This window comes from Pipistrellus hanaki (assembly GCF_964339955.1).
Source record: "Pipistrellus hanaki genome assembly, chromosome: 9".
NCBI lineage: Eukaryota > Metazoa > Chordata > Mammalia > Chiroptera > Vespertilionidae > Pipistrellus > Pipistrellus hanaki.
Window position 1 is genome coordinate 34,739,672 of NC_140511.1, and position 21,887 is coordinate 34,761,558.

At 37.3% G+C, this 21,887-nt stretch overlaps 1 protein-coding gene across 18 annotated transcripts in view; it reads left to right on the forward strand.

The window, feature by feature from the left end:
- LOC311628225 (disks large homolog 2) overlaps nt 1-21,887 on the forward strand; it is a gene marked incomplete at its 3' end in the record, with an annotated part of 1,110,130 nt that overhangs the window by 504,327 nt on the left and 583,916 nt on the right. For all 18 annotated transcript variants that reach the window (XM_084895257.1, XM_084895256.1, XM_084895260.1 and 15 more), the window contains one exon: nt 19,226-19,276. In XM_084895257.1, coding sequence (XP_084751383.1) covers nt 19,226-19,276 — 51 coding nt within the window. The remainder of the gene's footprint in view (nt 1-19,225; nt 19,277-21,887) is intronic.

Consider the following 21,887-nt stretch of genomic DNA (forward strand, 5'->3'; position numbering starts at 1 on the left):
TCATGAAGTATTGTATAACTAGTTCATATTCAATAGAAGGATATTTGTTTTTTTCCTCAAACATCGATGTCCCTAAAGAGCAAAGTGTATTACTTCTGTCATGAGGAGTATTTATATTGGGGCTCTCTGAGATGTTGGTGTAGTTTCATATAGAAGAAAATGCTTATTCAGCTGTCTTTTCTTTTCCAATTTCTTTTGAACAAAGAGGATATCTCTTCTTATATAGAAGGCCCACGTGTTCTTTATATATGTGTCCTTAAATTTATTTAAAAAATGTTTTAGATCTTATTCTTGCTTGGCAAGTTCCTAAATTATCTTACCACTATGTGGATGATAGATTTTAAAAGTTATGCAGAATAATTTCATATGTATAATACTCATCCACTCCTGCTAATTTAACATATTTATCCTTGTAACATACTTTGTCTTTTACCTAGGAAGATGAGCTATATGCCCCGCTTCTCTGTCCTGGATCACATTGTTGTTCTGCTTATAGAATACTAACAAAAAGGCTTCCAAAAGTTCCTGAACTCAGGCTCTCATGTTGATCAATAGTATCTTAATTATACAGTTTGAACTAAGCTAAATTTTAACCAACACAGTATTATTGGCCTAGTGGGAGATAGTAGCCCACAGAAATCCCTAGAGGTTGCTCCATGCTTTGGGTTCTCTATGCTCAGTTTCTTGTTGTTGTTTTTAGTTTTTTTGTGTGTGTTTTTTTTAAGCTTTCAGTGGCATATTTAACAGAAGAGTCTATGAAGAATTACAGTTTGTTCTTGAGTTGGCTGTCAAAATGTGAAGCTGAACTAAATGTCCAGAGTTCTCCCCACTGTCATACTCTTTCTACCCACTTTATAGAGTCAAGTAACAGGCTGTATTCAGTTGTCAATAATGAATTATTAACTGTCCCAGGATCCCTGCAAAAATTATTTAATGGGAGTTACTTCTTCTAGCAAAGACCTGTCTTTAAGAAAGTACAGTGAATAGTATGGTATAGCATTTCAGAAAGCTCTAACTTTGGATATTTGTAATAGTTTATTAGCAACCAGGGTTTTCTAGTTCCCATGTAAAAGGTCCTTTAACTTTGAGGAAGTTTAGCCAAAATTATTTTTTAAGAAATGGGATATAATGTTAATGCAGTTTCTTGAAAAAGCAATAACCCATTTGTCCAATAAAAGATCAGGCAGTTGCTATTATGTTCTACAAACATTAATGTATCTAAAAATGGGCAACCTTGAATTACTTCAACAATGTTATGTGCCTTACATGCATGGTTTGCATTGGCTCCTGGACCCAAATTCAACTGTGTAACAATACAAATTTTTAAATCAAATTCCACTTAGAAACTAGACATTTAACCATTACAATAATTTCTAGTCACGGTAAATTCCCCTTAGTTGAGTGCATCAGAGGCTTCCTCCTTGTGCCCACTTTGTCTTTATGTTAATACTACAGTCCCAATGCATGAAATGTGTATGTGTGTGTGTGTGTGTGGGGGGGGGTGTCTCTCAGCCTGGCCTGTGCCCTCTCACAATCCGGAACCACTTGCTCCTAACTCCCTGCCTGCTCACTCCTTACCGCTGGGCTCGCTGCTGCACTCCATCACCACTGCTGTGCTTGCCAGCCATGAGCCCGGCTTCCACAGTGGGAGCTCACTGACCACCAGGTGGAAGCTCCTGTGCTGAGCGTCTGCCTCTTGGTGGTCAGTGTGCATCATAGCAATCGGTTGTTCTGACCATTCTGCTGTAACAGTTGCTGGGCTTTTATTATATAGACAGACAGAGTATACTTCTCTCTTATCCAGGCATCATGTCATTGCCTAGTTATCCTTTAAGACTATTTAAACATTACTATACTCTTGCAAAACCTTTTTCTGGTTACCTCCTTTGCTCCATTCAGGGCTATGTGCATCTCCTATGGACTCCCTCAGCTCTTTCTTTCCACCTTTTTATAACACTTACCATACTGTGCTGCCTGCCTGTCTTTCACACTACTCTCCTAGATTATTTAAGCAATAAGACATTAGCATTGACCATTTTTGAACCTACATTGTTCAACATTCCCAGAACGTGGTAGGAACTCAAGACATATATAAATGCATGAATGAATGAATGAATAAGTGATTTATTGTATTTATTCCATGTTCAACTTTGAACCTAGTGAAACAGATCATTCAGTGCCACTTCAAAAACGTTTCAATAAGGGCACTATGGATGATCATTGTAGACATATTCAGAGCCTTGCTACAGACCACTCATCATTTTTCCCCTAATAATCACTGCTCTTTAACTTAGTGGACTGCTCCTTTAAGGGTGTTCTTTGGCAGAAGTAAAGGCAACTCTTTGCCAAAGCTTTCCTGCTGGAGAAGTAGGAGGAGCCGGAGGGAATATTTGGGAAGAACTGTGGCTTCAGGGCTGTAATTTTGAAGCCAGTTTTTATAAGAACTGAGTCTCATTTTAAGTTTTTACTCCAATATTAACTTAGTGGGAAAACATTTTCTTGCAAAGCTTGTGAAAATGAGTTGAAGTTGTCAAGTTTTTCAAAAGGAGTAAAAAAAAAATATATATGAATAGTCAACCCAACTCTATAACTTGCTCACTAAAGTTGATCAAGGTACTTAACTTCTCTAAACCTCAGTCTCTTCATATTTAGAATCGATATAAAACCATTACTAATCTCCCAGTAAATAATGTATGCGAGAACACATTGAGAAGCTATTATTAAACAACTAGTGACCCAGCGCATGGATTCGTGCACGTTGAAAGGAAAATAATTAGAAGGTGGCCAGCAGAGCGGGACTGGGTGAGATGGCTGGACAAGCCCTGGAGCCGATCTCCCATAACCCCTCCCTGGCAACTACAGAATAAGCGGGATCCCTCTGGCAGGAAGGTCCCTTGGGGATTGGGCTAAAACCAGGTCTTTGACATCCCCCCAGGGGTCCTGGGATGTGAGAGGGCACTATGAAAAGTTGCTGTCATACATGGTGAGGAACGCAAACTCAAGTGTGCGGTAAACCAGATTCGAGGCCAACAATGCCCCAGCAACAACAACCCACAGCCCAAGGTAGACTTGTGTGGCTCTGCGAGGAATTGGGCTCCCTCCTCTCTGGTTTCAGGGTGAGTTACTCCAGAATTTCCTCTGCCAAGTCACTGCAGCTTGGCAGCTCCTACATTGAGTGTCTGCCCCCTGGTGGTCAGTGCTCATCATAATGACCAGTCAGACAGTTGGACACTTAGCATATTAGCCTATATGTATAGGTGATTCATGGACATGGACAACAGAGTGGTGATTGCAGGGAGGAGGGGGAGGTTGTCAGTGATGGAAAAAATATTAAATTAAATTTAAAAATGCACTAATATCTGTAACTGAGGAGTTGAAAGATTCTAAACTATAAAGTTTTTAAGATTCAGATTTGAGATGGACAAGCATATTGATTATTCAAATGTTTTCTCATATATACACCCCCACATGTTCACATAAAGGCTATCACTGCTTTATTTTTAAGTCTAAGTGGCCCCTACAAGATCCTAAAGATTTTTCCTGTTCTAATAACTACATCCTTGGTCCAAAATGTTGTTCTCATCAGACTGCTTGCATATTTGGATATTGGCACATTCAAAGGCATCTGCATTTAAAATGAATTTGAACGTTAGCTGGAAACCAGCAATGGTAATTGTATCCTATTTGATATTGGGAAAGCTGAAAGCTGTGGGGTATTCTGCACAGATTTTAGTATTAGGCAGTAGTGGTTCCATTTTAATTTTTCTAAAGATCTCTTCTAAAGAATATATGCCACTTTGCTAGGCAATGTGCCTTATGTTAAGTACATATTGTTTTGTTTTTTTTTTAATCCTGTGTTTAAAACAATCATATATATTACAAAGGGGCCATTCCCATTGTAATAGTTAATCCTTTTAAGCAGACCAAAGGCCTATGGCATAAACCCTCCAAGAAGATGCCCTTCATTGCCTGTCACAGACAAGGGATGGAAAGCTGTCACTTTTTTTTTTTTTTTTTTACTCAGGTTAATGCTCACACGGGTAGATTCTTCTGATGACAATACCAGGCTTACCTATCACCACGGGAAAAATTCCCTTCCAGATTTAAATTTCCTTTTATAGACATAGGAAAAACATGGGTCCTCATTGATATAAAATGTATTTTCTCTTTTGGTTTTAAAGTGCCCAAATTCCATAACAGCAATTGAGTGAAATAGTCCTTGGTCAGTTTTGATTTATAGCTCCAACAAGAGAGAGGTTTCCTTGGTATCCTGTGACGAGAAGGGATAAAATCTATACAAGTATATTGCTTCTGAATCTTTATAAACCCCTCAATTTTAAAGAAAATTGACAAACCACCCTCAAGAAGTCTTTAAATCCAAATGCCTGTTCTGAAAATAGGGACTGCATTTTATCTGACTTCTTTTGTAAGCCTAGATATCTGGAAATGTATTATAAAGAACACTAGAGGTCCGATGCACAAAATCTGTGCTTGGGTAAGGTCCCTAGGCCTGGCTAGCAATCAAGGCCGAACTATGGGGTGACCCATAGGGTGATATGGGGGTGGGGGGGGGAGGGGGCTGCTGGACCCACCTTGGCCAGCCTGGCACCGCCACTGCTGCCCCCGGTGGCCTCCCGGTGGTACCTGTCTTGGCTGGCTAGAGGCCTGTGGGCTGGGGGCAGCTCCTGCATTGAGCATTTGTCCCCTAGTTGTCAGTGTGTGTCATACTGACTAGTTGTTCCACTGGCCTTCTGCTGTTTGGTTGATTTGCATATTAGGCTTTTATTTTCTGTACTAATAAAACCATAATATGCTAATTAGACATCCTTCCAGATGACCTTCTGGATGAAGCCAGGGTTGCGAGGGAAGCCCGGGACCTGGGTGCCTGCCAGTGGCCAGAGGGAAGCCCAGATCCCGGTCCCAGGTGCTAGAGGGAAGCTGAAGCTGGCAGCTGGGGGAAGGAAGGTTTACTCTTGCACAGATTTTGTGCATTGGGCCTCTAGTGTAGGATAATAAGAATACACAGGCTCTGTTCTTAACAATTTTTAGTAAGAAAGAATGCTATATCATTTTAGTACTTGATTTCAGATGGAAACTTCTACATCTTTATTAATATACAATTTATATATATATAAAGATTAATTTATACATTATATATATATATATATATATATATATATATATATATATATATATATTGAACATGTTAATAAAATGAATATGTAAAAGGGAACCTAACCTCAAGGGTTCCCATTCTCCCCATCTCACCAACACTTGTTTTTTATTTATTGATGGCCATTTTGACAGGTGTGAGGTAATATGTCACTGTGGTTTTAAATTGCATTTCCTTGATGAGTACTGATGTTGAGGATCTTTTCATGTCTGTTAGTCATCCATATGTCCTTTTAGAGAAATGTCTACTCAGGTCTTCTATTCATTTTTCAATGGAATTGTTTGTTTATTTGATATTAAGTCATAGGACTTATATATTTATGGATATATATATATATATATATATATATATATATATATAATGCTATCAGAAAAAGAAATTGAAAAATAATCCCATTTACAATTGCATCAAAATAAAATACCTAGAAATAAAGTTAACCAGGAGGAAAAATACGTGTCCTTGAAAAATTATAAGACATTGAAGAAATAAATTGAATGGAAGCATATACTATTCTAATGGGTAAGAAGAATTAACATAAAATGTCCATACTACTCAAAGCAATCTACAGTTTCAAGGCAATCCCTATCAAAATACCAATGTCATTTTTCATAAAATTAGAATACATGATAGGAAAATTTATATGGGGCTATAAAAGATTCCAAATAGCCAAAACAATATTGATAAAGAAGAACAAAGTTGGGGTATTATACTACTTGATATTAAATAAAATTATAGGGCTTTAATAATCAAAAGAGCATGGTATTGGCTTAAAAATATACATATACATCAATGGAACAGAAGAGAGTGCAGAAATAAACTCATGTCTATATGGCAAATTCATCTATGACAAAGGAGGCAAAAATACACAATGAGTTAAAAACAGTCTCTTCAATAAATAGTGTTGCAAAAACTGGACAGACACATATAACAAAATGAAATGGTCACTTTATTATGCCCTATACAATAAGCATGTCAAACTCAAAGGCTAACATGGGCCAAATAAACAAGGTTTAAGTTTATATGGGCCACAAAAACACAAAAGCTTCCATAGAAAGCTTTTCTCATAGAAACAGGTTTATTTAGCTAGAGGCATACTGAATACAAGTGGCTGAAATAAATGAGCAATCATTAACATAAAATATTAGAATATTTTAATAAAAATTAATATTTTCCCTTGAACATTAACTTCCCAGACACTAAATAACTGCATAATTTGTGTTAAAAAGCATAATACAAATAAACCTGTTTTTCCTTGTTCTCTGAAAGTGAGATATTTCCTGTTTTGCACATCAAACAAGCCAGTCTGAGATTAATTATGGGGCATTTGGCTGCTAAGATATTCTCTGCTAGTATTAGTGGAGAGAAATGATGCACCTGCATGTAAGGGAAATGAATACAACATGATTATAGTAATCAGTTATTAGTGAATGTTGTAGTTTGTTATTAATAATCATGTATAACAGGATATTGTACAAATTAAATTATGAAATTTTTATTAAAGCATTTCTTACATACTGTTATATTGGTTGGGCCATAAAAATATTTGTTGTGGACTGCATGCAGCCCATGGTCCACAAACTTGACATGCTTGCACTACATGAATGTTACATTTTTTGTAAGTGCCCCACAGTTCTTAGGTATTTCTTTTTAGTTTTTTTATTCTTTTTCAGTTTTGAAAGTTTATATTATTATATTATAAAACTCAGAGATTCTTTTCCTCAGTCATGCCCAGTACACTAATGAACCCACCAAAGACATTTTTTCTGTTAAAGTGCTGTTCTTTTTTAATCTCTGGCTTCTATTTGATCTAAGTTAATTGCATATAAAAGTGGAAAATAGGGTGACTTAAGTCCTCTGTAGGAATACTGAGCACAGATTTATATATGTGTATAATATATATGAATATATATGTTAATATATTAACATATATATGCTGATTTTATAAAATTTCCTATAAACAATAGCCTTTAATCTCCCCACCAATTTCCCCCACTACCAACACACACACACACACACACACACACACACATACACAATGCACACACACACACACACACTCCACTTTCTCTTTAGAAAAGTGAATAGGCAGAATTTAAATATGACAATGGAAGGCCTAGGGGAAACTTTAAAATAGGAGTAGTAAATTCTTCTGTGGATTAACTAGGTGCTAAATACTAAATCTTTGTAAAATTTTATCATTCGATCTATACACAGCCCAATGAGATTTGTGTAATTACTATCCATTTTGTTAATAAGGATACCAATGCTCAGAGAGGTTAAGTAGCACACCCAAAGTTCTCTAGAGCAGTGTTTTTCAACCTTTTTTGGGCAAAGGCACACTTGTTTCATGAAAAAAATCACGAGGCACACCACCATTAGAAAATGTTAAAAAATTTAACTCTGTGCCTATATTGACTATATATAAAGTAATTCTCTTGAATAGTAATCAAATAAACACAAAGAAAGTATTTTATAATTACTTTATTATGAAATATTAAGTAAACAAAATAGTGAAAAATTATAAAATTCTTGTCTTGTCTGCACCTACGGCACACCAGGCAACATCTCGCGGCACACTAGTGTGCCGCGGAACAGCGGTTGAAAAACGCTGCTCTAGAGAACTTGAGAATAGGAGAATCATGTGGTGAACCCTGACAATCTGACTCCAGAATCTCAACTCCTGACCTCCATGCTAAATTGTTTTATACTATCAGGTTGAACCATGTGGAATTATCATTTTGTAAGTCAAAAAAGTAGAACATCAGCAATTCATTCAGATTAGCTCTTATTTTTAGAGGATAATGTACATGTACAGCATAATGGAGTTGAACAGCTCTAGCTTCAGAGTCCCAAACACATCAAAACAGTTTTACTAGCTGAAGAATTCTGGGCAAATAATTTACCATCTCTGAGTTGTACATTCATCTATCAAATCAAGAGAATGGTCATATCTACCCACATAGGATGGTTGTAGGAGCAAATATAATAATGTATGTGAAAATAATAAGTAAATGATTAACACTGTTGATAGCAAAACCTGAAAAAGATTACATGCAAACAACTTGAAAACTTACAATCTCCAGATGGTATCAGCTGGTGAGGTGAGGGGTGGGGAGCGGGATAGAAACAGTATTAATAATTATCTCCCTGTCATAATCCTAATGAACTTTGAGAAAGGTGGAATACAATAAAGCAGCAAAATGCTCTCCCTCAGCATCTGATCCAGAAAGATTGATCTGACATTTTTTTTTTTTTGTAACAAGTAGCCTAAAGCATTTTTCCAGGATCACAAAGAACTTAAAAACCTTCTTCACGTGATCTTGATGAAAGAGCAGATGAATTAGCAGAGTGTCGGGGCACTGTAGCTCCTTTCTAAAGTTGTCAAGATAGGGACGTACTTTTAAAATCAGATGAAAAGGGATCATAGGAGTTAGCAAAGAAGGTGGGAGAGTCACTCAATAAATATTTGTTGCATGATGGATTGTTTGTGAATGTTGCTGGAAGGATGGCCTACAGTCAGATGAAAAGAGTGTCAGCTTATTGTTAGCAAGGAACAACATAAAATGAGCAGAGAAATGAAAGCATTCATTTCTTTGGAAATGGACAATGGCAAGTAGGACTTTTGAGTACAAAGGGATTTTTAAAGGTGTATAGTAAATAAGAATGCCTTCGCATAAAGTTCAATTGATTTATTTATTCAAAGGCTGTTTTTTAAATGGCTGCTAGGAGCATTCATTATTATAATACTAGAGGCCCAGTGCATGAAATTCATGTACTTGGGGAGGGGGGTCCCTTAGCCTGGCCTGCACCCTCTTGCAGTCTGGGAGCCCTCAGGGGATGTCCGACTGTTGTGGAGGCAGGAGAGGCTCCCACCACCACTAAGCTCACCAGCCATGAGCCTGGCTTCTGGCCAAGTGGGTTGCCTATGGGAGTGGTGGGTGAGAGAGGGGCTTGGAGGGACAAAAACCTGGCATGATGCCTTTACAACCATTAATCGATTGTGTTCTTAACACCATTTTCTTCTCTCAAAGAGCATGTTTCAAACTTACTGAACATTCAAACCCAAAGAACAAAGCAGCCTGCCTCAGGCTGGAGCCAAGTGAAAGCAATAAAACCACCTGTTCTCACACCATCCAGCATATGGAGCAAAGCAAAGGAGCAAATCTGGGAAGAAATGTGCCATTCCAAATCAGAGGCAAATTCAGTTCTGAACTTATTAAGTGATTATATTTTTCCTTCATTACAGGAGCCTTTAATCAAGACAACTTTGCATATATAAAATTACTTTCTTTTTATACATATAAGAACCCTAAGCTATTTTCCTTGATTTCTCTTGACAGAAATAGAAAAAGGAAAAAAAATCATCACAATTTTACAGGTAAAAAGCTGCTTAAAAAAAAACTGGTTTATAATTAAACAAAAATACACACATAGTAATTATTGTCTATGACCACTTTTCTAGACCCAAATTTCTGGGTGTTGTAAAGTCTTAATAACAGAGGCAGAGAAACTAACAAAACCAAAGAAAATTGTTTAAGAGTGAAATAGATTATGGGATACTGATTATTTTTTTTCCCTCTATTTAGTTAGCACCATGATTTAGCAGTTCAGTGAGCTCAGAAATTTCATTAATTAAGATTAGAAGTTGTAAATTGAAATCAGGGTTTGCTTATATAGCACATTTAGTTGAATAATAGGAATAGTGCTCTTACAAAAATTAGAATCTTAACTGGAAATATCAATAATTATTTTTATAGTTTAAGAGTGTTTATTAAGAGTTAGAAATGCTGTAATTAGCTTCTTATAAAACTGCATATTTTAAACCAATCTCATTATAACTGAATAATATCATAAAATAAGCAATTGCATACCTTACATTTAAACAGGTGCTTTACAAAGCTTAAACAAAAAAAAATATTTTGTTTACTTCAAGGTGTTTAAATGAATATTGACACTTAGGCAAATGTGTATAACATATAACAAAAATAAATTCTAACAGCTTATAAGTGGCAGAACTGGTATTGGAATTCAGGCCTTTTGGATTCCATAAACTAAGCTTTTCATTTCTCTGTGACAATTCCTCTAAATATAAAAAAGGACCCAATTTCAGTCTGGGAGGAGGGGCATTAGTTAATAATAGAAAGTGAGTTTCAGCATAGATGTGGGCTGCACACCTCCAGCCTTTGTCTAATGATGCTCTTGTCCTGATTAGAGTTGCCATGCTGGCAGGTTGACTTAAATTTTTTCAGCACTTGATTGTTTTTCATCCATCCAGGAGAGACATTAAAGCTAAATGTGATGAAAAGATGGAAATAATGAACATTGTTCTTCTCTAGTAGTTCTTTCTTTTAGATTAGAGCAAACTCCCTTGCTTTTTTTTTAATTCATTTTAAAATAGAAAAAGCTAGATTTTATTTCCCCAGAAGGCTGGAGATCTTTGAGGAGTAGAAGTGGAGATGGTGCTGCTGGTGATGTTCTTGAGTGTAGCCAATGAGAGTGAGTGATACTGTTGCTTAGTTTCCTCCCTGATGGGTAACCTCACAGATTAGGAAGAGGCATGGCAGTCATCTGTGGACTTCAGAGAGTTACCAGTTGGTAGGATTATGGATTGCTGGTTGAGATATTTGGAATAGAGGTTAATAGAAAAATATCCATCAAAAAATTTGGGCAGGGGAACCTTGATTAAAGTGACAAAGTAAATATGATTTAAACAATAGATAGGAAGAAAACCCTGATGCTAGAAGGTCAGAATTGGAAGGTTTCCTCGGAAATAATCTATATACATAAAAAATTAAAGCACCATGCTTTGCCTAAAGTGACCAGCATGTCAAACCATGGAATCAAGTCTGTAATACAGGTCTTCTGACACTAAGGCCAACGGTCTAAACAGAACACTCTGAGGAAGTAATTAATGCTGCCCCTTATGCCTTGATAGGACGGCCTCTTTCCAATCCATCTGGTGAGCACCTGCCTATGAAAACATTCAGTCCATGCCCCCTTTCTAGGTAGCCTTTTCTGACTCCCTCTAGGTGAAATCATCTGTCCCTTCCTCTGGGTCACCTCCGCCACCGCTCTCAGCACCCTCATCACTTTGTTGCATGTTTCCATTCCTTCAGCACCCTCATCACTTTGTTGCATGTTTCCATTCACTTGTTTCCTCTGCTAAACTGAGTCTTTTAAGGGCAAGAACTATATCTCACTCATCTTTGTATCTCCAGGGCTTATCATTTCTACCTAACACTCAATAAATGTTAGATTAATGTTATAATTCATTATTTAAATTAAACATTACCAATGCATGTATGTAAACAAATTTCCTGAGATGTAGAGATTAATACAAGCCTTATTTCTTAGGAAAAGACAGCAATAGTTAAGGGCTGTCTAAATTACTTAAAGAAGGAAAAGAGTTCAGTGCAGTTCAATTTTTGGAGTTCTCAGGTGACTCGTTCCTAAAGATTCTTCTGGAGACCTGGTGTGAATGAGTCATGGTGCCAGAAGCTACAGTGGACCGAAAATGAGTATCATGTAATCTTTGTCCTCAAGCGATGGTGGTGTAAGGAATGCAGTGAAACAACTTTAGGGATGTGAGCATCAATAGCAGAACAACATAATGGTCAAGTTTGGGCAAGAAAATGTTTAAAAGAAAATGCAAGAGCGAATGGGTAGAAGACAGGGAGAAAGTCTGATCGAGATCACATTCTGAGTGAACGCCATGCTGATCTGTTTTGGGAGAGAAAGCTAAGATGATTCCTATCTGCAGTACAGTATATTGTAAATGGGTTTCAGGAAAGAAGTGTTTGGGTTAGAAGAGGTTTTGAATATATTTTGTAGAGGAAAGAAACTTTTCTTATCAGGTTATATTTTATATCGTTGAGGAAATTAGCAAGCATTCAATATTTGATTAAATAAATATTGTGGTCCTTGCAGATTGGTAATCCAGAACTAATTGGAATTTCAATGTTTAAGACCTATTAAGTGCTAGGCAGTTAATATGTAATTTCACTTGTTCCTCAAAAAAATTCATAAAGAGAATTGTGTGGTATTATAGCTGAAGTATCTTTATCACTTGAAGAAGTATGCTAAATGTCTCACATAAGTTATCCTAATATATAAAAACCCAGGATCTGCAACTTCCAAAACAACTGAAGGCTCAACTGATTGGAGGTCAGTGCTGGATTGCCGTGACAAACCAACACTGACTGCGAAGCTTTTGACACTGGCTGGCATAGAACCTAAGCGGGGGCTGAGGAGGGGTTTTAAGGGCAACAGCTGTTTGGTGTAAGATGTAAGAAAGTGGTTCAATTTTTTAATGACCGGTTTGGCAGTATAGTGCATATGGCTGGCTATCAGTCCAGATATATGGATTATGTATTTTTGTCTGCCAAGAGCTTCTCCTCCTGATAAAAAAGGCTTCTGCCTACCCCCATTTAAACCATCCTATCCTATATAATCTATTGATATCTATACTACTAAAAGGGTAATATGTTAATTAGACTGGGTTGACCATAATTAGACCGGGTCAACCGGCCATGTTCTGGATGTCCAACATCCTCTGGACAAAGCCATGGTGGTGGGGGCCAAGGCAGAGGCCATTAAGGGTGATCAGGCCAGCAGGGAAGGGCAGTTAGGAGTGCAATCAGGCCGGCAGCGGAGGACAGTTGGTGGTGAGATCTGGCCAGCAGGAAAGGGCAGTTGGGGACTAGATTAGTCTGGCAGGAGAGGGCCATTAAGGATGAGATCAGGCCAGCAGGGAAGGACAGTTAGAGGTGAGATCAGGCCTACAGGGGAGGGCAGTTGGGGGTGAGATCAAGCCGCAAAAGAGGGCAGTTAGGGGCAATCAGGCAGGCAGGCAGAGGGGTTAGGGGCAATCCGGCAGGTAGGCAAAGGCAGTTAGGGGTGATCAGGCAGGCAGGCCTGATTGTGAGAGGGATGTTTGACTGCCAGTTTAGGCCTGATCCCCAAGGGATCCCTGAATGGAGAGGGTGCAGGCTGGGCTGAGGGAACCCCCCCAGTCCCCCATGCACAAATTTTGTGCACTGGGCCACTAGTCTAATATAATCCTCATAATGACCATATGAGGGAAGTACTTGTTATCTTGTTAGTACCATTCTACATATGAGAAAATTAAGGTTTTGAGAGATTAAGGAAATTGCCTTCATTTGCATATCTCATAAATATTGGGACTAAGATTCAAATCTGTATCTTTCCCCCCCCCCTCCCGCTGGAACCTATGTTCTTATCTACTGAGCATAAGAGAGTACATAGATGGCATTCAAGCATTAATGAGCCTAAAACAGCACAGCACTTGTTGTAAAAGGTCCTCCAATAGGAAAGATAAATATTGGCAAGATATTAAGTAAGAGGAATACAAACAAGTGTGTGTGTGTTTGTTTGTGTGTGTGTGTGTGTGTGTGTGTGTGTGTGTAGAATTGCTGGTCCATTTGATGACTGGCTATGACTCTGTGCAGTAAGGGCTCATGAGAAAAGCTGATCTGATATCAGAGGTGAAGATATCTAAGCTGGGTATGCTGAAAGGCCTGGGCTCTGTAGGAACTACATCCCCACTGGCAAGCAGAGTCTTTTTTGAGAGCATCAAGTTTTACCCATGCAACAATTTTTTATTGATTCTTTGATTTTTCTATTTTCTCATCCACGTAGTTGCTGTGCATCTGAGTGCTGACACTGTGGTAAATGCTGTTGCCATAGATGAAGCAGAGTGGCATGGGCCCTGTTTGCTCTGAGAGTGGCAAGAAGCCACAAAACCAGATTTCCTAGTCCCCATGATCATCACATTCCTCCCAAAGCCAACAGCAGCTTTATAGTGTACTAAAACTATGATATTCAGACCGTGTCCAACATTTTCACCATAAACATCTTTGCCATAAACATCTCTGCAAGCATTTTTGCTACATAACTAATGATCGTAAGGCAATTTTGCTGTAAAATAAAAAAAGAATAACAAAAGTAGGGAGACTCTACTTAAAATGTATGCAGCTTCATGTCAAAACCACTCAAATAGCTAATTTTATTTTGTAGATTGTATCTAAGCACAGTTCTTGTTCTGTGAGAAATGTGGGCGTAACTAAATCTGCACCCTTCAAGAGGGCCTTCAACCTCTCCTTCTCTCCCAAGATGGTGTGTTTCAAAATGAGAAACCCACTCTTGGGACAAATCATTGCCATTTTGAAGAAATTATAACTATTTTAAGACCACCACCACCATACCTACTTGTCACATTATGGACCATTGGAAGAGCTAGCTAATATCCTATATAATAAAAGGGTAATATGTAAATTAACCCTAATGGCAGAATGACCGCTCTACCAGTCACTATAAGGTGCACTGACTACCTTTTGGTCCCTTTCCCTGGCCAGCAGGATCTGATTGTCCCATGGCAAATGGGGAACCGGGGGTGGGTAGCAGGGGACACAAGTGGCCCCAGGCCAAGGACCTCACTCCACTAATCACCCCACTCACAAAGGGCAACTTGTGGTGTGGGCAGAGTCAGCAAGCAGGCAGGAACAGCAGAATTCTTGGTCTTTTCTCCATCCCGCAGGCTCTGATGGCAAACGGGGAACCGGGGATGGGTTGCAGAGGGGGCAAGGCCAGCTGTGGGCAACCAGGAAAGATCGCCCTGATCACAGGCCAGGCCTAGGGACCTTACCCACACATGAATTTTGTGCACCAGGGCTCAAGTTTATATATATAAAAATGGGAGAAGGTGCAAGAACTTCCTCAATGGGAAATGAAACAAACTGGCAACTAACTTAAATATATTAAATCTACCAAACTTACTTGATTGATTCCTCAATGGAAAAATAAAACCAACTTACCAGAACCACCCCAAACTTTGAGCTGTCTTATGTCAAAATTAATTTACAGCGAATTAATTGTGCCATGAAGATGTTTGGTGCAAAGATATCTGCAGCAAAGATGCTGCAGAATAAATACCTAGAACAGATTCAGAAACGAAGCATGTTCCTTATATCATAATTACTTATAATAAAGGGCACAATTAGTACATTATTTACCATGTACTATAATGCTAAGTAATCAAATCTGTATACTAAAGGTCCTCAAATAATATTTTATTCAACATTGTTCCGTTATAATGTTGATGAGATGGCATTAACTCTTATTTATACCAATCAGCTATGGTAAAATTGATGTTACATGTCCTTTTGCTTAAAGTTGTATAATTCCTCAAAAATGTTAAGTGATGACTTACTGGATACAACAAATAGTAAATAGAGATGTATAGATGTTGCATGTGGAAACAGTGGGGCTCTAATCCACCTCTTTTGTATCGCACTTCTATGAGGTGTTTGTGTTTGGTGCCTCTTTGAAAACTCTGTTTCTTAAAACTAGAGATCAGATCTTAAACATATTTATTCTCTCAGTCTCTGTTAACATCACGTAACAAATCATGTATGCTCAATAATTATTCATTGAGTAGAATTGTATTTAGTCTTAAGAAGTTTGATATTTGTTTTAGCACTTGCTGTAATATTTGATATGGAGATGTATAAAAACTCATTCATCTCAGATTTTAATAGGCTGTTCGTTTTAATAAAATTACTAATGTAACAAAGAAGAAAAGAAATTTAAAAAATCACTACTTAAGATTCCAATTAAAGAGCAATTAAATGTGGAATGATTAACATGTGTTATTCATGAAAAACCTCTTTTTAGGAGATGAAAATACAACTCAAAATTAACTTATATTATTATTCTGGCAGATGGTTACTACCGTGTTTCCCCAAAAATAAGCATCCTCCGAAAATAAGACCTAGCGCATGGAAAGATAAGACATCCCCTGAAAATAAGACCTAGCTCAACTTTGGGAGAAAAAATTAATATAAGACACTATCTTATTTTCGGGGAAACAGGGTAGATCACTGAAGGGAAAAAAAGAGGGGGGGGGGCAGTGAAATTAACTAAAGGCTGTCAGAGAGGAAAGAATCATGTAAAACATTCCAAGTTTATGAAATTAAAACTAAATACTGAGTTTAAATTTGAGTTGGTCATTCTCTTGTCTTTACTTCCCTATGATGCCAGGAAGGCTACATGCCCAGAACAGTACAGGACAATGTGGCATTAATTTGCTTTTCTGGCCACCATAGAAACCTACCAGCTGTCACTACAGAACAATTCGGTTCAGACAAAAGCATGAATTTGAAGAAAAACAGATTTTTCAAAACTGGGAAATTCCATCTACTTTATTGAACCTCATTGTCTACTGAACTGCCAGCCCCTCTCACTTTTCTTTTCCCAAGGTGGAAAGGAGACTGGAAGTGTTGGTCCCAGACAGAGCTCAGAGCTGGAATAACAGAAAACCTCCCCATGCAGCTGTCCAGTCCCCACACTATCAGAGGCATTAAACATTACTAGGCATTAAATATTACCAGGGGAAATATTACTGGTCCAGAACAGCAAACAGTTGTATTCAGCAGAACTTTTTTAGGAGAGAACTTTGTGAATTGAAAGGCATGAATTGATGGGGGCAGAGTAAGACCACCAGGCAAGTCAGACAGTTGTCTATAAACCCACAGAAGATAATGGTGGGTCTTTTACTTTGTTGAGAATACACAACATTATGGCTAAGAGGAAATACTTTTCATACCTTTTAGTTCTTTACCTCTTAATAAGGAGCCACTCCTTTAAATAAATGCGGGGGGGGGGGGCAGGAGATATGTAAAGAATAAAGAATATTGTATTTGTGTACTCATTTGAAAAGTCACTTAACTTTCATGAATGCATTCAGTGGAGGTATTCTTAGATCTTCTTTCTCCTATTTTTTCCTCCAAGGTCTTTGCCAAGGGAGGTTGCAGGATTTTCTGACTTAGCGGTCCTTAGGCAGAACATAGATTATGCTCTCCTAGTGATGAGAGAATGGTCACTAGGACCTCTTAAATGTCTTTCCAGAACTCCCATACTGGACTCTAAGAAATCTATGTTTTAAATGTTTCTCAATTAAAGGTTGAAATATTGCTTCATCTATGCCAAAAACCCTTCATACCTTTAAATTTTATTAAGTTCTGTTGTCATGGGATCTTTCTTTTAAAAACAAGGTTACATCCAAACCCTGATGGCATTATCCCTTCATATGAAGACATCCTGGATGCTATTGAATTAGGCAAACAACTAATTTGGGTTGAAACTAGAAGACCCATGATGTAAATAAACATAAGCTTGCAACAGCCCATCGAGCTGACCAGGGAACATCCATATACTCATGCTCCTAGGATCTATACCTCAGCCTGTATGATCATAGAAATGTTAAGCCAAGATTTTTATAGACCATGACCATGCAACATATGCCACTAAAATGTATTTGTCTTTTAAGCACCACCTAAAAGGATTTCTTTCACCCCAAGCCTTTAGACTTTATCATCAGGAGCTTGTCTTTTTTCTCTTTGGAGTTGTTTTTTGATTCCCTGTTTGCTGTGCTTTAATAATGTGAAGGGGCTTCACTCTGGAGATGCACTGAAACAAAACAAAGCTTTGAGGAGCCCTGCTGAGAGAATTAAAATGTATTACATCAATTCGGCCTTCTCTTCCTGCCCTCCCTCTGTTAATTCAACAAAGTTATAAAAACAAACAAAGAGAATATGGTGAAAATACACACATACAGGGGATTTGAGTTTTGTTTTGTATTTTTACACGTGAAGAACAAAAACGTCCATAGAGTTGCGAAAGCTTTCTAACCTCATCAAGCCCTCTTCTATGAGTCATTAAGTTGCTGAAGCCCAGAAAATCAAATTTGGTTTAGGGCTGTTTGATAATGTAGTAACACAATAAAATGTGATTCACCAATTAGCTCATGTAATTAGAAAATCAAAAACATGTTCTAAGTGGCCGGTGGACACACATAAATAAAATATATTGTCATTCTTTTTGTATTTGTTGATTATAGTTATAATTACATCTCCAGTTGATGTTACTACATTCCAGTTCCCCAGGGAAGCAAATTCATCTTTGTTTTTAAGTCAGATAATGAATAAAGCATTCCATTCAGCAAGCCATTCATTCCCTGTTTTGCTTGTTTGTTTTATTAATTCTTCCTTACCAGGATCTCTGGTAGACTATCCCATCCCTGCCTCCATAGAACTCTCAATCTGCAAAAACTATGTTTAAATTTTTTTATTGATAGGAAAGTCAATTGAAATGAGAACTCTACAATGACAGTTTTATAATTAAAAATTAGTCTTTCTTGTTGATTCCTAAATGCTACTGACATTGCCATCACATATACAAAAAAAAGGAACTAGGGATTTGAGAATGGTTTTGCTGAGTTTTGTCTGGCTCAAAAGAACTTTGTGATAGATAAGAGTGGGAATTGAATATCTGTTGGATTATTTTAAAGCAACTCCTGATATATGCTGTATGCACATCTATTGAAATCTAAAGCCTATGCTATATGTTAGTTGGCTGTGTTTAAAATGTATTTCTTTAAGTTCAAATCAAATGTCTCACTAAGAATTTTGACAATGTCCTACTTTGCTCTTTTTCCATTACAACTGAAGTACATGGGCATGGTTACACCGTCCAGGGCTTCCTAATAAATATAATGATAGGATAATAGGGATGGATTACCTGAGCTTAAACCAATAAAGAAAGGCTTTCTTATGTGACATGGTCATTCTTAATGATATTTTAGATGAAATAATGGCATGTGGTTGTGCTGCCTGTAAAGCTGATTTTTTTTACTAGTGTTAATTCATAGATAGTATTTTAAAATACATTAGGAAAAATATTTTCCTTACAACTGTGACATTGCTGCTGGATAGCTTATTCTTTGTCAATTCACAATGCATATTTTGTTTTGTTCTCTGTCCCACAAATGTTGCAAAATTCTAAGGGATGCAATAAGTTTGATTATTTTTTGGTAGAGTCTCATATATTTTGGAATAGCTTGGATTATATTTTATTTAGGTATGATCACATATCAAAAAAGGTGTGGTTTATTCATAGCCAGGATGAAACCAATCCCAAATGTTGTCTCCATCTCAGTATATTTAATAGTTCTCTTTCTTTTGTTCCTATTTACAGGTCAATGGGACAGAAATTGAATATGAGTTTGAAGAAATTACCTTGGAGAGGGTAAGAAAAATCCAATAATCCAAAGCCCCAATCTTGCTTTCCACATTTTGCATCCTAATGGGTTGTCTTGCAAAATTGCACAATTGTATATTATAGCCTGGAAGTTTCCAGCAGGGGTCACAATGAGAATATTAATAAAGTTCTTTCAGAGGAAGGCCTGGGGACAAACAGACCGAATAACCAGAGTGTTCAGTATATAGATTGCATTGCCAGGCTTTGGAGCAACAAATGAAAAGATAGAAATGTTCCATAAACCAGTGCAGTATTTTTTTCCTATTGTTTTGCTATACATTTTAGAAACATTATAAAATGTGTTTTTTTTTTAATTTCTGTGATATTAACACTTTCTTTATAATTACGATCACCATGCATTTTTAAGATTAAAAACAAAACAAGTGATGGATTTTAAAAGCACCCCTATTGAGAAAAACACAGTAACCCTGCAGATCTCTGAAAATATGATGTTAGAGCCTTGGCAAGGCTTTGAAAAATTAAGGAAATTCTGTGCAACACAACCCTACTATGTAAAGATATTTTACAAAACAGTAAGAGAAAGACCAAAGACCACCTACAAAAAAAAAAAAAAAAAGACCAAAAACATTAACAGGATACCCATCACAAAAGAAAGGGCCAATAACATACAGAAACCTGTTCAATCTTACTTATAAACAAAGAAAACAATGACGCTAAGTAGTTTTTATTTACCTGATTGGCAAAAAAAGAAGGGTTAATATTTACTGCCACTGAGTGGGCCTGGAATTTGGTGCAATCAATGTATCAGTTTGGAAGAAGGTACCAATAGTGTTAAAATGGACATGCTTTTTACCCAGAAACTACTTATTGAATAATACAGATATATACAAAGTGTTCAAATTGGTATTTTTTATAATAGTGAAGAATTAAAAAGCAAGTGTTTAATAACACATGGTTATATGTCCATAGAAATAGAACATCATATTAAATTGTAATAGTATTTTAAAATATTTAATGATAAGTATAGAGATGTAAGTAGAATGTATTATTAAATATATTATTAAACTAGCCCTGATAGGTAGTTAGAGTGTCAATTCCTGGTCAAGGGCACGTATCTGGTTCCAGATTTTATCCGGGGCCTGGTCAGGGCATTTGTAGGAGGCAACCAATCAATATGTTGCTCTCTGATACTGATGTCTCTCTCTCTTTCCCCTGCTAGCCTCTATTCCTTTCTCTCTAAAAATTAATGAAAAAATATCCTCAGGTTAGGATTAATTATATATTTCATTATAAATTAAAATGATATTGTAAAAGTATGTCTATAATAATAAAAGCATAATATGCTAATTAGACCGGACAGCCAAATGACCTTCTGGATGTCATTCCGAGTGTCCTTCTGGACCAAGCTGCTATGGCTGAGGCTGAGGCAGAGGCAGAAGCAGTTAGGGGCGATCAGGCAGGCAGGCAAGTGGTTAGGGGCAATCAGTCAGGCAGGTAGGTGAGTGGTTAGGAGCCAGTGGTCCCAGATTGGAAGACGGATGTCTGACTGCTAGTTTAGGCAATTTAGTCCCAATCCTGCAGGGATCCCAGATTGTGCAGGCCAGGCTGAGGGACCCCTCTGCCTCTTCCTCCCCCATGCATGAATTATGTGCACCAGGCCTTTGGTTTATAATATAATCTAATAAGCACAAATATATATATATATATTACATAAAATATAATCAGATAGGAACAAACAAAGGTATATGTGCAAAATATACATTTATAAACATATACAGAAAGCCTAGAAAGATACACACCAAAATGTTAAAAGTGGTAGTCTTGTTGAGGATTTTTGGGATTATTTTTCTGTTTTATCTTTTTGTTTATATTTATTTCCTAAACCTTCCATAACAAACATATATTACATTTATTCTAAGAAATAAAAATGAAAGTTTATTTCTTAAGCTTTAATTCAAGTATGAATTTACACTCCAGACCTACACTTAAATATATTTTTTCTTTTGGTTTTTCACTTTCCTGTGTCTGGGAATTTATCATTCTGTCTAATTTATACTGAGTGTGAGTGGTTTTAAAAGGAAATTTACATTGAAAGTTAAGTGTTTGCCAGATGGGTATTTTAAAACTTACATTATGAACTCTGATAAAATTTTAATGGCATACTAAATGGAGAAAAGTGAAGCGTATGGAAAATTTGCACAAATGTGAAAAGATTACTAAGCTCCTCTCCAGAACTGCCTATGTGATTTGTGGGGCATAGTACAAAATGAAAAGTGGTGCTCTGGTTTAAAAAACTGTAAGAATTAAAATATGGCAACAGGAGAGCATTAAAACGGCATGGGTGTCTCTCTCTCTATGGAGCAGGCCTGTGCATACCCCCCCCCCCACTCCACTTTCTTTTCAAGGGCACCCCCCTCAGTACTCCCAAACTTCTCCTCACTCTCATTTCTCAAAGCATTCCTCTCCCTCTCTCTCTCTCTCTCTCTCTCTCTCTCTCTCTCTCTCTCTCCCTCCCTCCCTCCCTCCCTCCCTCCCTCCCTCCCTCCCTCCCTTCCTCCCTATGTGGCATTCCAAATAAACATTCTCTTACAGTTTGAAAAATAAATAAATAAAAATAAACCAAGGTTAGCCCTTCAAC